This window comes from Parus major, chromosome 27, assembly GCF_001522545.3.
Source record: "Parus major isolate Abel chromosome 27, Parus_major1.1, whole genome shotgun sequence".
Classification (NCBI taxonomy): Eukaryota; Metazoa; Chordata; class Aves; order Passeriformes; family Paridae; genus Parus; species Parus major.
In genome coordinates, this window is record NC_031796.1 from 2,338,178 (window position 1) to 2,350,126 (window position 11,949).

Below are 11,949 nucleotides of genomic sequence, written 5' to 3' on the forward strand. Positions count from 1 at the left end.
GCCCGCGGCGGTTCGTGCCCGGCCGCAGCCCCGGCCCCTCTGCCCGTGCGCCCAGCGCGCAGTAATACACGGCCGCGTCCCCGCGCCGGGGCCAACCGAGCCACAGCGCGCTCGAGCGCCCGTCCTCGGACACCCAGAGCTCTCCTGAGATGTCCGGCAGAACCTTGGATCCTCTAGCGATGAGTGCGAGGAATTCGGGTCCTTGTCCCGGGAGCTGACGGTAGAAATGGATGAAATCGCCCATCCGGATATTGGGGTGTGAGCACTTGATGGTGACATTGGTGCCCTCGGTGGTCTCCAGTGACGGCTCCTGCTGTACCTGGGCTTTGCCTGAAGCTACTGATGGGGAGGAAAAAAGGACAAACCTCAAGTCCTACATTCTCCCCACCTGTGCCGGAACAAAATTCTGCAGAAGCAATCAGGAATATACAGACAAGATGAGGACTGTAGTTTGCAGAGGTTGCCAGCATGTGCAGGGACTGAAACGTATATTAATAATAATAATAATAATAATAATAATAATAATAATAATAATAATAATAATAATAATAGTAATAGTAATAATAGTAATAGTACTACTAATAATAGTAATAATAGTAATCGTAATAGTAATAATAATAATAATAGTAATAAATAATGTCATCAAATATGCAAAAAGACACAGAGAAAAGGAAGGTATAGCAATGACTGGACAAAGAAGAGAGGGATGAGTTTTCTGAGGGAATAGGGAATGGTTTAGAGGAAACGATGGATTCGAGGACAGTTATGAGGCTGAGGTCGGTGAAGAAGCCAAAGAGGACAATAACTTTCGGGGACCTTTGGGGTCGCCCCAGCCCGACCCCGCTCACCGAGCAGCACCGCGGCCAGCGCAGCCAGCGCGGCTCCCCGGCACCGCCGCATCCCGCCGCTCTGCCCGCCGAGCATCGCTGTCCCCTCAGCCCCGGCCCTTTGCTCTGACTGTGCCGCTTCCTTTTCTCTCCTCTACTCTCTCTCCTTCGCCCCCAGCTACGCACCGAGCCTGAGCCCTGCACCGGCGGCTCTCGGGCTCTTGCCCGGTCTCAGAGCACTCAGGGGCTCCGCACGGGCTCAGCTTGGTCTTCCGGCAAACGAACCCTTCCCCTCCTCCAGCAAGGACATCCCGGCGAGAATCAGCCGGCACAGCGCCAGCTGCAGCCTGAGGGAGCAAGAGAGCCCTGAACCAGGAGATGGAGCAGCTTCCCCGAGCTCTCTCCCTGCTCATGGGCTGGAAACGGCAGCCAAGGATTTTCTGCAGGTGGCAGTGACGAGGCTGAGAGTCCCATGTTCCAGCAGCTGCTCATAGCCTAGTCTCCTGTTGCAGAGAACTTCCAGAGTCTAGTCTGTATCTCCTGTTTCCTTTCCACAAGTGGTTCCAGGATTTTCTGGGGACAACTTGGGCAGCAGAGGCCAATTCACTGCCTGTTCTTTGTTGTTCAATGTCTCTTCCAAACTTGTGGAGAGTGACACTATCCTCTATTCATGACATTTATGGTCACATGCAACACTGCTTGTCCTAGTGCTGATCTCTGAGAGACCCCAGAGTTGTCTGCCAGCTGGGGTTTGGAGCAATGGCCACAACTCTTTGGGCCTGGTAGGCCAGACAATTAGTGACCTGGCAATGACAGGAGCCAGTTCCCTTACGACTTGTGTGCACCTTCCAACAGGACCTAAATATGTGCAGTTTGCTAAGGACTCACTGACCTGATCTCCCATCAAGGGAGTGTGTTCCCTGATCCTGACTTTACCCCCAGTCTACATATGGGATTCCTTAAGGCCAGTTTTGCTAATAAGGACTGAGGCAAAGGCCTTCAACACCTTTTTCTCTATCCTATGTCACCAGGGTCCTTGTCTCATTCAGCAGCAGTCCTACACTTTCCTAACTTCCTTTTGTCACCTTTGTCCTTATGGAAGCCCCTTTATTGTGTCACTTGCCTTTCTTTCTGACAGCTAAATAAAACCTTCCCCTTTTTTCTCCCTTTCCACATCCCTGGTGCATGACAGGAGAAGGCAAAACCAGACACCTGAATTGTCCTGGGCTCTGTGTTTGGTGAGATACAGTCAAACCTAGGAGCAAGGTCACTTCTTTTGAGACAAGGCCCCTAAGATCCCAATGGAGTGACCCAGACAGACATAATTTCACTTTAATGGGCTCCTGCAGCATCTGGCTTGAGTCCTGTGCTGATGCTCATGTGTTTTGATCCAGAAATGCTTGGGCCTCTCATCTTGTCATGCAAAAGATGCCTTCATTGAGGAATGTGCCAGAAATGAAGCAGGAAGTGAAAACACAGCCATTTAAGAAGCCAAACCACAGCTCACAGCATTAAATGGGATGTTTTGCATTCAAGATGAATTTGTCAGAAAATTATCACCTCTAGAAGGGATACTTCTTCCAGCCTGGGGAAGTAAAGGTCCATGATAAAAGCCAGCCCAGCTCTTTGCGCTCTCATCCCCTTCTCTTGCCTCCTTCTCCTTGGGGATCAGGTAAGTCTGAAACCCTTTCTCCTTCTCTGTTTTGTCTAAAAGGAGAGCTTACCTCAATGGACCTCTCAGGTGATTCCAGCTGTCTTCTATGATGGCTTTTGGGGTTATTTGTCATGGGAGAGAGAAAACGGGAGAAGGTTTGAAGTGCAGGGAGGCTGGGACTGTGATCAGTTGTTATTTGGACTTGGAGTGTGGGCAGTGGCTGCATAGGAGCTGGTGATTCTTTTTAGGCTCTGGCAGGATGAGGCCAACGAGACCTCATACATCTCTGCAGAGCATCCACCTCCTGGCTCTGCATGTTATTTGCTCCTGATGTGGTTACAGGCTGCTCCTCATGCATCCTTATATTTTGCTTTTTCCCTGCCCTCTCTCCATGTGCTCCTCATGCCCCAAGACATGTCCTGCATAGAGAAGTGCCAGCCCTGTGGCCCCACCCCGCTGGCCAACAGCTGCAATGAGTGCTGTGTCAGGCAGTGCCAGGATTCCACCATCATCATCCAGCCCTCGCCCGTGGTGGTGACCCTGCCCGGCCCCATCCTCAGCTCCTTCCTACAGAACACCACCGTGGGATCCTCCACCTCGGCTGCTGTTGGCAGCATCCTCAGCTCTCAGGGAGTGCCCATCAGCTCCGGGGGCTTTGACATCTCCTGCATCACCAACTGCTACGGTGGCAGCAGATGTTGTCCCCGCTAAAGCTGCTGTCAATGTCCTCAGATAATGACCCCAAGGAACTCAGAATATGAAGCTGGACAGAGGATCAAACCTTTGTGTCATTGTTTTAACAGTAGCTGATCATCACTGATTTGCCTGGCCAGGGAAAACTTGAAGAGATCAACCTGAGGGAGCTGATACTGGGATCTCTGAAAATTTGGCCAACGTCTACCTCTCCTCTCTTTCACTCTCACCCTTTCTCACTCTTGCCTTTGTTCTCTTGTGCTTCCTTCAAAATCTGCTGTGAGGACCCCAGAAACCACTGTGCAGGGGCATGCTGGACTGTGTCCTGTTGCTGGACAAGTCAAAAGATTCCCTGTGATAACTCTGCCACAGAGGCAGGAGAGGGAAGACATTCTTGGCTGTTTCTGTTCCTTTTCATACTTGGAGCCTGTACTTAGAATGACCTAATTTTCATCTTTGTGTACATTAAAAACTTGCTGCAGCCTTGCCTGTGTCCTTTAGTTGTCTTTCATTTGTGCACTGAGTGTTGAGCAGAAAAGCCATTGGCTGAGGAGCACAGGGAAACCCTTCATCATTCCTAGAGGCACTGGGGAGTGGGACAAATTGCAATGATTCTTCTTTCCAGCAGTGCTTCCACACACTGAGGTGTCACAGAATTTCATAGAATTTTGGGTTGGAAAGGTCTTTTAAATTTCTCCTGGTCCAATCTCCCTACAATGAGTAATGACACTGTCCACTAGACCAGGTTCAAAGCCCCACACAACCTGACCTAGAACATGTACAAGGATCTATACTCTCTCTGGGCAACATATTCCTCTGTATTACCACCCTCTTTGTAAAAAAATTTCTTCATAGTTAGTCTGAATCAACCCTCTTCTAGTTTAAAACTGTTTCCCCTGCCCTATCACAACAAGCCCTACTAAAAAATTTATTTTAAGCCCTCTTTACATACTGAAAGACTGCAACAAAGTCTCCTTAAAGCCTTGTCTTCTCCAGACTGAACAAGCCCAATTGTCTTAGCCTGTCCTCATAAGAGAAGTGCTCCTGACCTCAGATAATTTTTGTGGCCTCCTCTAGGCTTGCTCCAAAAGGTCCATGTCCTTACTCTGCTGAGGACTCTAAGCTGGAGGCAGTATTTGAGATGGGGTCTCAGTGTAGAGGGGCAGAATCAGGAAGCAGTTGGCTTTCTGGGCTGCAAGAGCACATTTACAATTCATATCCAGCCTTTCATCCATGAAGGGAGACATTCCTAATTATTCCACTGCCAAAGGCTGTCAGTCCTTGCCTGGCTGCATCTCGTCTCAGAAATACCAGTTGGACCTAAAGCACATTATACAATCAGGACTCCTGAAAACTGCTGTTCCATAGAAGAGAACTGCAGGCATGTGGGAAGACACAACCTGAGGAGGTCAGCATTTCCACACGTTCTTGGGGAAGAGTCCTCTTGCTTTGTGTGAAGCTGTGCAGGGCAAGAAGGCTCACAAGGCAAAGAATGGCAGGAATTAGAAATGGGCTAATAGCCTTGGAATGGCCTACATTCCCTACTCCAGTGCTCCTCTCCTCCATCACCTGCTCCACGGGCTGTGGGCAGTGTGCTGGGTCACGGGCAGCAGAGACAACTTCCCCATGCAGCCCTGTCCCCCTGCAGCACAGCCTCTGGTCTGGCTCACCTTGGTGCTCCTGAGGTGAACCTGAGGTGTTCCCGGGGTAGCAGTGGGATCAGCTACAGCAGGCCCCACGCTGGAGTCCCCCGTCCCTGTGAGCCCAACACCCATCAGGTGAAGCCAGCCCCAGGACAGGGAGTGGTGGCAAAACACACACAACAGGGTTTGTTCTGCCTGGTCTTGCCCCAGGACAGAGCAGCTTTCCTGAGGCCCTACAGGTGTCACAACCCAGCTGTAAGTGCACTCCTACCTCAGACAGAGTCTGTGGGAGTCAGAGCAGAGTCAGCACGTAACCCCAGGACAGGGAGGACCAGGACCAAGACCACCTAGACCCAATTCAACCATGGGCTCAGCTCTGCCTTGGTCCCTGCCAGGGGTGCTATGACAGCCCAGGCCTGTCCCAACTCTGTCCTCTCAGTGCCTGCGTCTGGCCTGAGCTACCCTTGTTCTCCTGAGCTGGCCAGGCCCCTTCACCCCCCATGGCAGTCACAGGATGGATCCTGTACAGGGGCCCCTCTTGAGTCTGTCCTTGCCCTGACCCTCAGCTCTGGCCCTGGCATTCCTGCCCAGATCTGGCCCTCCTGGGACCTCCTGCACATCTGTAGAACAGAGTAGGGAAATAATCAACAGATACTTCAGGGGCAGAGTTTTCTCCTAAGACACAGGTCTGAGACAAGACCTATTGCATTTTCTCAGTAGAATCCTACATCAAGAACATATTTCTAAGCACTTGCCTCAACAATGGTCTCACTAAGGCCCATGTTTCCTCAGGACTGGTGATGAATACTCATCCACAGCCTGGAGACCACCAACCAGCACTTTTCTTGGCACATCTAAACTCTGTAAGGTTTTGACTCCTATGGCATCCCTCTGAACAGTGCTCCCTTTCTGGAAAGAGTCATGGCCTTTTTAAGCACATTTCTCTCGACATTTTTTTCCCTGAGGAAGTACTGTGACATCCCTCCTCATGGCCTATGGGTACCACTGTGTCTTTTCCCTGTGCTACTGCGAAAATGTTTTTCTTTTTGAACAGATTTGCAAACTTCAAAGCAATCCAGATGAAAGATTATTGGATGCTGATGCCTTTTGAAAAATATGAAGATGGATCTTTGCCATGACCACAGCTACTCAAAATCTGTTTCAGAAGATTCAGACTAGCATCTTTTTCACCCATTTTCCATAATGTGTTCTTTAAATAAAACTTATAACCCATCTGGAAGTGTGTGTGTGGTCTTTCAGCTCAGACAAGGACAGGCTGCTTCACCCCACTCCAATGTGTTTTTTAATTGAACATTAAAAAAAAAAAAAAAGTTTTGTGTTTTGTGGTTTGTTTTTTTTTTTTAATATACAACTTCCTTATCCTCTCCACACACCTGATTCTTGAAGGGGTTGGATTGGATGACCTTTTAAATGTCCCTTCTCATCTAAACCAACCTATGAATTCATGATTCTATGAATATTGTAGTCTCACCAGTACACATTACAGGATGTGCCACTGCATTTAGGGATTTTTCTTTTATTGGGTGCTTTATGTGATACTTCCCAGCCCTCATCAGTCACTTTCAATTACTCCCAGAAAACCTGGTTTTTGTCCCATGACAGAAAATATGACAATCATCATGGGTTTCCATAGTAACACTTGAGTCTTTCAGTGTTTTAGGCTCCATGGGCCACAAGACTGAAAAGCACACTGGATTAAATCAAGCAGACAGGATCCTTTAATGCCATTTTGTATAAAAAACTTCCATTGCTCTCTCAGGAAGAAATACATTTGTGCTGTCCCTGTTTACCTAGGAGCACTTGATCATTGTTACAACACTGTGGATGCTGCCTTTCAGAGGAACTTTAACAGGCTGAAAAAGTGGCCTGACAAGAACCTCCTGCAGTTCAGCATGGGGAAGGGCAAAGTCCTGCATGTGGGAAGAAACAACCCTGTGCATCAGTATGTGTTGAGCATCCCTCAGCTGTAAAGCCCTTTTGCAGAAGAAGACCTGGGTTGTCCTGCTGCTGGACACTGAGTTGACAATGAGCCAGCAATCTTGCATCAAAGAAAGCCAACAGTGTTCTGGGCAGCAGTGGAAGGTCCAGGAAGAGAACTGTTCTTCTCTATTCAACACTGGTGAGGGTGCTCCTGGAGTACTGGTTCCTGTTATAAACTCCCCAGTACAAGGGGGCTATGGAAGTGCTGGAGAGAATCCAATGAAGGGACAAAAAGAGGATGAATGAACTCTCTTACAGGAGCATCTCTCCTATAAAGAAAGGCTGAGAGAGCCAGGACTCTTCATTGCAGAGAAGAAAAGGCTTAGATGAATTTTACCAACATAGATAAACACCTGAAAGAAGAGTATGGTGCTTTGACACTGTCTGGATGCCAGATGCCCACCAAAGCTGTCCCATCACTTCCCCTCCTCAGCTGGACTGAGGATGTGGGAAATGGAAAAATAGAGACTTCCACAGATGCAGAAGGGTTCAATCTGCAGCTTTAGAAAGAGCTTGAGTTAATGTAATGATTTAGGTACACAAACATTAAATAGAAAAATCATAAACTTATGTTCCTACAGTTATAAGTAAGAATATCTCCTGAGTAAGTAAGAAATTATATTAGGTAAAATAGTGCGAGGTTTGAACTGCAATAATGTGACTTATAGAGTAGGCAGGGATCTAGAAGCTGTAATAGAGGTGTGTGTATGAGTACGTGACCTGTCAGTGTATTGGCTAAGAGAAAAACACAGTGCAGCAAAATTAAACAAAGGTGATGGGCTAAGAAGTAGAAACAAGTTTTGTGTCAGCTGTCTATTGGACCAAAATGTTATATATTGCTGTGTGAAGAAGAAACCTGTGATTACCTTGAGCTATGGCTGACTTGTTGCTCCTCTCTAAATCTCATGCCTTTGAGACCAATAAGTCGAGCTTACTTGAGCAATAAATCATCTTAAATAACATGGTGATCCCATCCCTCGTTTTTCGTCTTGACAAGAGGAGAGAAAATATAAGAGGCTCCTGGTTCTAGATAAGGACAGGAAAGATCACTCACCAATTACCCTCATGGGAAAAACTAACTCAGATTGGGGAAATTAATTTGATTTATTGCAATCCAGTCAGAGTAGGGTAATGAGAAATAAACATAAAATCTAAAACCACCTTCTCCCCTACCCCTCCCTTCTCTGGCTCAATTTCAGTCCTGATTTTCTCCCCTCCAAAGGAACAGGGAATGGGAATTGTGGTCAGTTAAACATATGTCTCTGCAGTTCTTTCATCCTTAGGAGAAGGAACTCTTACACTCTTCCCCTTTGCCAGCATGGGGTCACTCCCATGGGCAACAGTTGTCCATGAACTTCTCCAATGTGAGTTCTTCACATGGGCTACAGTTCTTCACAAGTCCTCCTGCAAACCTGTGCTACCACCAGCCTGTCACTCACACAGCCACAGGTCCTGACAGAGCCTGATCCAGCATGAGCTTTTATGGGATCACCTGGAACACCTACCTCCCCTCTTCACTGAGTGTCTGCAGGGTTGTTTCTCTCACATCTCTCACCTCTCTTCTGGCTGCTGTTCCATGGTAGGTGTTTTCTCCCTTCCCAAACATGTTATCCCAGGGGTGCTTCCACGATCGCTGATGAGCTCAGCCTTGGCCAGTGGTTGATCAGTCTTAAAGCCATCTGGTGTTTCCTCCTCCACAACCAAAACCTTGCCATACAACCCGAATCCATAGGGTGCAAGGCAAACAGAGCCAGGCACTTCTCTGAGGTGCCCAGTGACAAGCTACAAGCACAGGCTGGAACACTGGGAGCTCTGTGTGAAACATAGGAAAAACCTTCTTATTGTTGAGGGTGACCAAGCACTGGCTCACATTGCCGAGATGACTTGAGGATTCTTCCTCCTTGGAGCTATTGGAAGGACATAAGGAGAGCTTCAGGAGCAAGAAAATGAAACCAAACAGTGCAGCCCAAATGCCTGAGATTCTGAACAGAAACACTGGAGCAAGTTGGGAGGAATGGAGGAAAGAGACATGGTATATAATTTTGCAATGGTATCATGGCATATCCTTGGGTGACCAGTCAAGGGTTGAAGTGCTGGGAGCAGCTGGGTCCCTTGCAATCAACAAGGCCTCAGGCCAGTGAGCTCCAGGCCAACCTCACTTCCCTGCACTGCACCCATCCAGCACTTGAGCAGAAGATTCTGCAGACACTGACACATTCCTGCCCTGGAAATCCTGAGGCGCATCAATCTCAGCGCTCAGAAGAAGCTTCCATGAAGAAATGTCTATGACATAAGCCAGGAAATGAAAAGGTGGCAACACGGAAAACAAGCACCCAGCCCATGTCATTAGCTGGGATGTTTTCCATACATCATGAGCACCTTAGGAAATTACCACTTTCATAGAAGCCACCTCTGGGCCTGGGGCAACTCAGAGCAACCATAAAAGGCAGCCCAACTTCATGCTCTCACATCCACTTCTCCTGGCACCTTCTCCTTGGGACCCAGGTGAGTCTGAAACTCTTTCCCCTGTCCTTTTCTGGTGAAGTGGGTTCCTATAGCCTGTGAGAGGTCTTAGTGCTGCTTCTGCTGGGGGGTCAGAGAAGAACTAAGTTCTGACTTAGACAAGGATTTGGCTGAGGGAGCTCTTTATGAAGAAATAAGGTGACACTTAGCATTACTGCAAGGCTGAAAACCCCTTTCTCTCACTGCCCAGTTTCTTCCTTCTGGCTTAAGCAGCTACGACTACAATTCTTGCAGTGGGATGATGGACTCATGGCTGATGGCTCCTCACCTGTGCCTGTGCTCTGCTTCCTTCCTTCCTTCTCTCCAGGTACATCTGCATCCTCAAGACATGTCCTGCAACACCCAGTGCCGTCCCTGCCAGCCCTGTGGCCCCACCCCGCTGGGCAGCAGCTGCAATGAGTGCTGTGTCAGGCAGTGCCAGGACTCCACCGTGGCCATCCAGCCCTCACCCGTGGTGGTGACCCTGCCTGGCCCCATCCTCAGCTCCTTCCCACAGAACACTGTGGTGGGATCCTCCACCTCAGCTGCTGTTGGCAGCATCCTCAGCTGTGATGGAGTGCCCATCAACTCTGGGGGCTTTGACATCTCCTGCATCACCAACCGCTTTGGTGGCAACAGATGTCGTCCCTGCTAAACCACTGGTGCAGCCCTCACAAGGATCCCCAGGAACCCAGAAGCTGATGCTGGACTGAGGACACAGCTCCTGGCCATCGAATTCAGAGGTGCTGAGCAACCAATGCTGCCCTTCTGCAGGAGGGCAGGTGGGGCTCTCTGAAACCATGGCCAGTGTTTGCTTTCCTGTCTTACTCTCTATCCCACCTCTCTCTTGTCTTCCATACTTCTGGATTGTAAGACTTTCAGAGCCTCTCTGGGGGATCTGCTAACCCCTGCCCACTGTGGGGCAGGCAGATGGATGCCCTGTTGACTCTCCAGTGGCTCTCCAGTGTCTGTGTCAAAGTGGGCACAGACTTTCTGCAGTTGTATGTGGTCTCTCACCGCTACCACCACTAGCCTCCTCTATAAGGGAGTTAATTTCCCACTTCAATGACAATAAAGCTTTCTGCATTTTACTCTCAGCCTCCATGTAATCCTTTTTTGGTGTCCTTGTCTCGAGTTGCTTTTGGTCTCAACCAAAAGGCATTGCCATGGGTGGTGGAGGAAAAGGTGGGGACACAAGTGGACCATTGGTTATTCCCAGAAGAAGGGGAGGGTGGGAAACACAGAAGTGGGGCCCATTCAGGTACTATCCCTTGGAGCTGAATAAGACATCCCTGTCGTCTCCACAGACATCAGGCTCAGCCTTCCAACATTTCTGCTCAAATATGATTCCTTGGTCTCAGAGCGTGTCCTGCAGATGGGGAGTACAGCCCTTCCTCGGGACCAGGTCTAGCAGACTCTGTAGAGTCCTCCCACAGTCAGTGATGGGACATCAGGTCACCCAGGGGACTTCCCCCATCCCAAAGCAGATGTGCACAGGCAATGGCATGAATCATTCCTGGAGACACAAACCCTGCAGCTGACCAGTGGTGGCCTCTGAACTCCTCAACTAGGACAAGCTCACAGCAGGGCCTGTATACCTGGTCATGTGTGCATGGATTGCTTCATTAAGTGATCACAAGTGAACCTACAGGCTCCAATACCTCCATTCCATGGCTAAACCCCACATCCATTTCCATGGATAGCACAGATAGATAGCAGGGAGATGGCTTCATGGTCAGCAAAGAGGCTCAAGCTGAGCACTTTACTCACATTAGCTGCATCTCCACCTCACACCAAGTACAGGTCAGTTTTCTCTCAACCACACTGAATCCTGGGACACAGGACTTGCAGGAAATGTCTCTGTCAAGTCCAACACCTGTGTGGTGGTCCTGGACAGTGTAGACAGACTCTCTCTGGAGGTGAATCTAACTCAAGACGTCTAGAGGATAAGACATCTTGACAGAGGATAAGAAGTGAGTGTGTTTTTGTGTGTGTATGGTCTAAGCCAGCTGACTAGTTTGTTTTGAGTATCAACAGAAGAGAAATAGGTGTCTATAAGGCCTGACCTGTAAGAAATAATTTTTTGTAAAAGTTGAACTAAGGCTTGAGGGTGCCTATTTCAGCTGATGATGAACGGAGCAAAGATGTGTACCTCAACAGAAGACCCCTTTTCTGGAGTCAGGGAAAATAAATTTTTCTCTACTAATGTATTGTCTGATTTTGAACTTAGATCTTTACTTAGTTCTTCAGTTAAACTTCACTTAGTTAACTCACTTCAGTTAAAACTGAAGACAGAGGCCTTAACCGCATTTAGAGGCTCTGAAATGAGGTGAATCCCTTACATTACTCTGTATTCATATGCCCATAGTTTCCTTTAGTTACTTCCCACCCTGGAGGTTTCAGGGCCACCTGAGTATCCAGCACCAAATACTTGACACTTCCAGTCTCTCGGAACATGACTATTTCAGAAATCTCCGTGACAGCTGAGTTCCTGACAAGGTTCTCATACCACAGCTGCAGGCAGGAGGCAAACACCCAGCCTAGCAGCTACTTAGGGAATTGTATTGCTGTTCTTTAATTGGCCTGTGTGAAGAGAGAGTACTATTCATCTCTGACAAGCTCATTAGAC

At 48.5% G+C, this 11,949-nt stretch overlaps 2 protein-coding genes and 1 pseudogene across 2 annotated transcripts in view; 2 read left to right on the forward strand and 1 right to left on the reverse strand.

Moving 5' to 3' along the window:
• Nucleotides 1-928, reverse strand: part of LOC107215096 — a gene marked incomplete at its 3' end in the record, with an annotated part of 5,188 nt that extends 4,260 nt beyond the window's left edge. The window contains exons 1-2 of the mRNA XM_015651055.2: nucleotides 849-928; nucleotides 3-339 (exon numbers count right to left, since the gene is read on the reverse strand). Coding sequence (XP_015506541.1) covers nucleotides 3-339; nucleotides 849-924 — 413 coding nt within the window. The remainder of the gene's footprint in view (nucleotides 1-2; nucleotides 340-848) is intronic.
• Nucleotides 929-1,082: 154 nt separating this feature from the next.
• On the forward strand, nucleotides 1,083-3,661 carry LOC107215221 (feather keratin 3-like). Its single transcript, XM_015651238.2, has one exon. It carries the CDS (start codon nucleotides 2,812-2,814, stop codon nucleotides 3,190-3,192), a length of 381 nt encoding a protein of 126 aa, XP_015506724.1. The 5' UTR covers nucleotides 1,083-2,811; the 3' UTR covers nucleotides 3,193-3,661.
• Nucleotides 3,662-9,063: 5,402 nt separating this feature from the next.
• Nucleotides 9,064-10,381, forward strand: LOC107215220 (annotated as a pseudogene).
• Nucleotides 10,382-11,949: the final 1,568 nt, after the last annotated feature.

What these genes read in the sequence shown, in the direction of transcription:
- LOC107215221 (XM_015651238.2), top strand. Translation starts at nt 2,812, where the DNA reads ATGTGGTTACAGGCTGCTCCTCATGCATCCTTATATTTTGCTTTTTCC.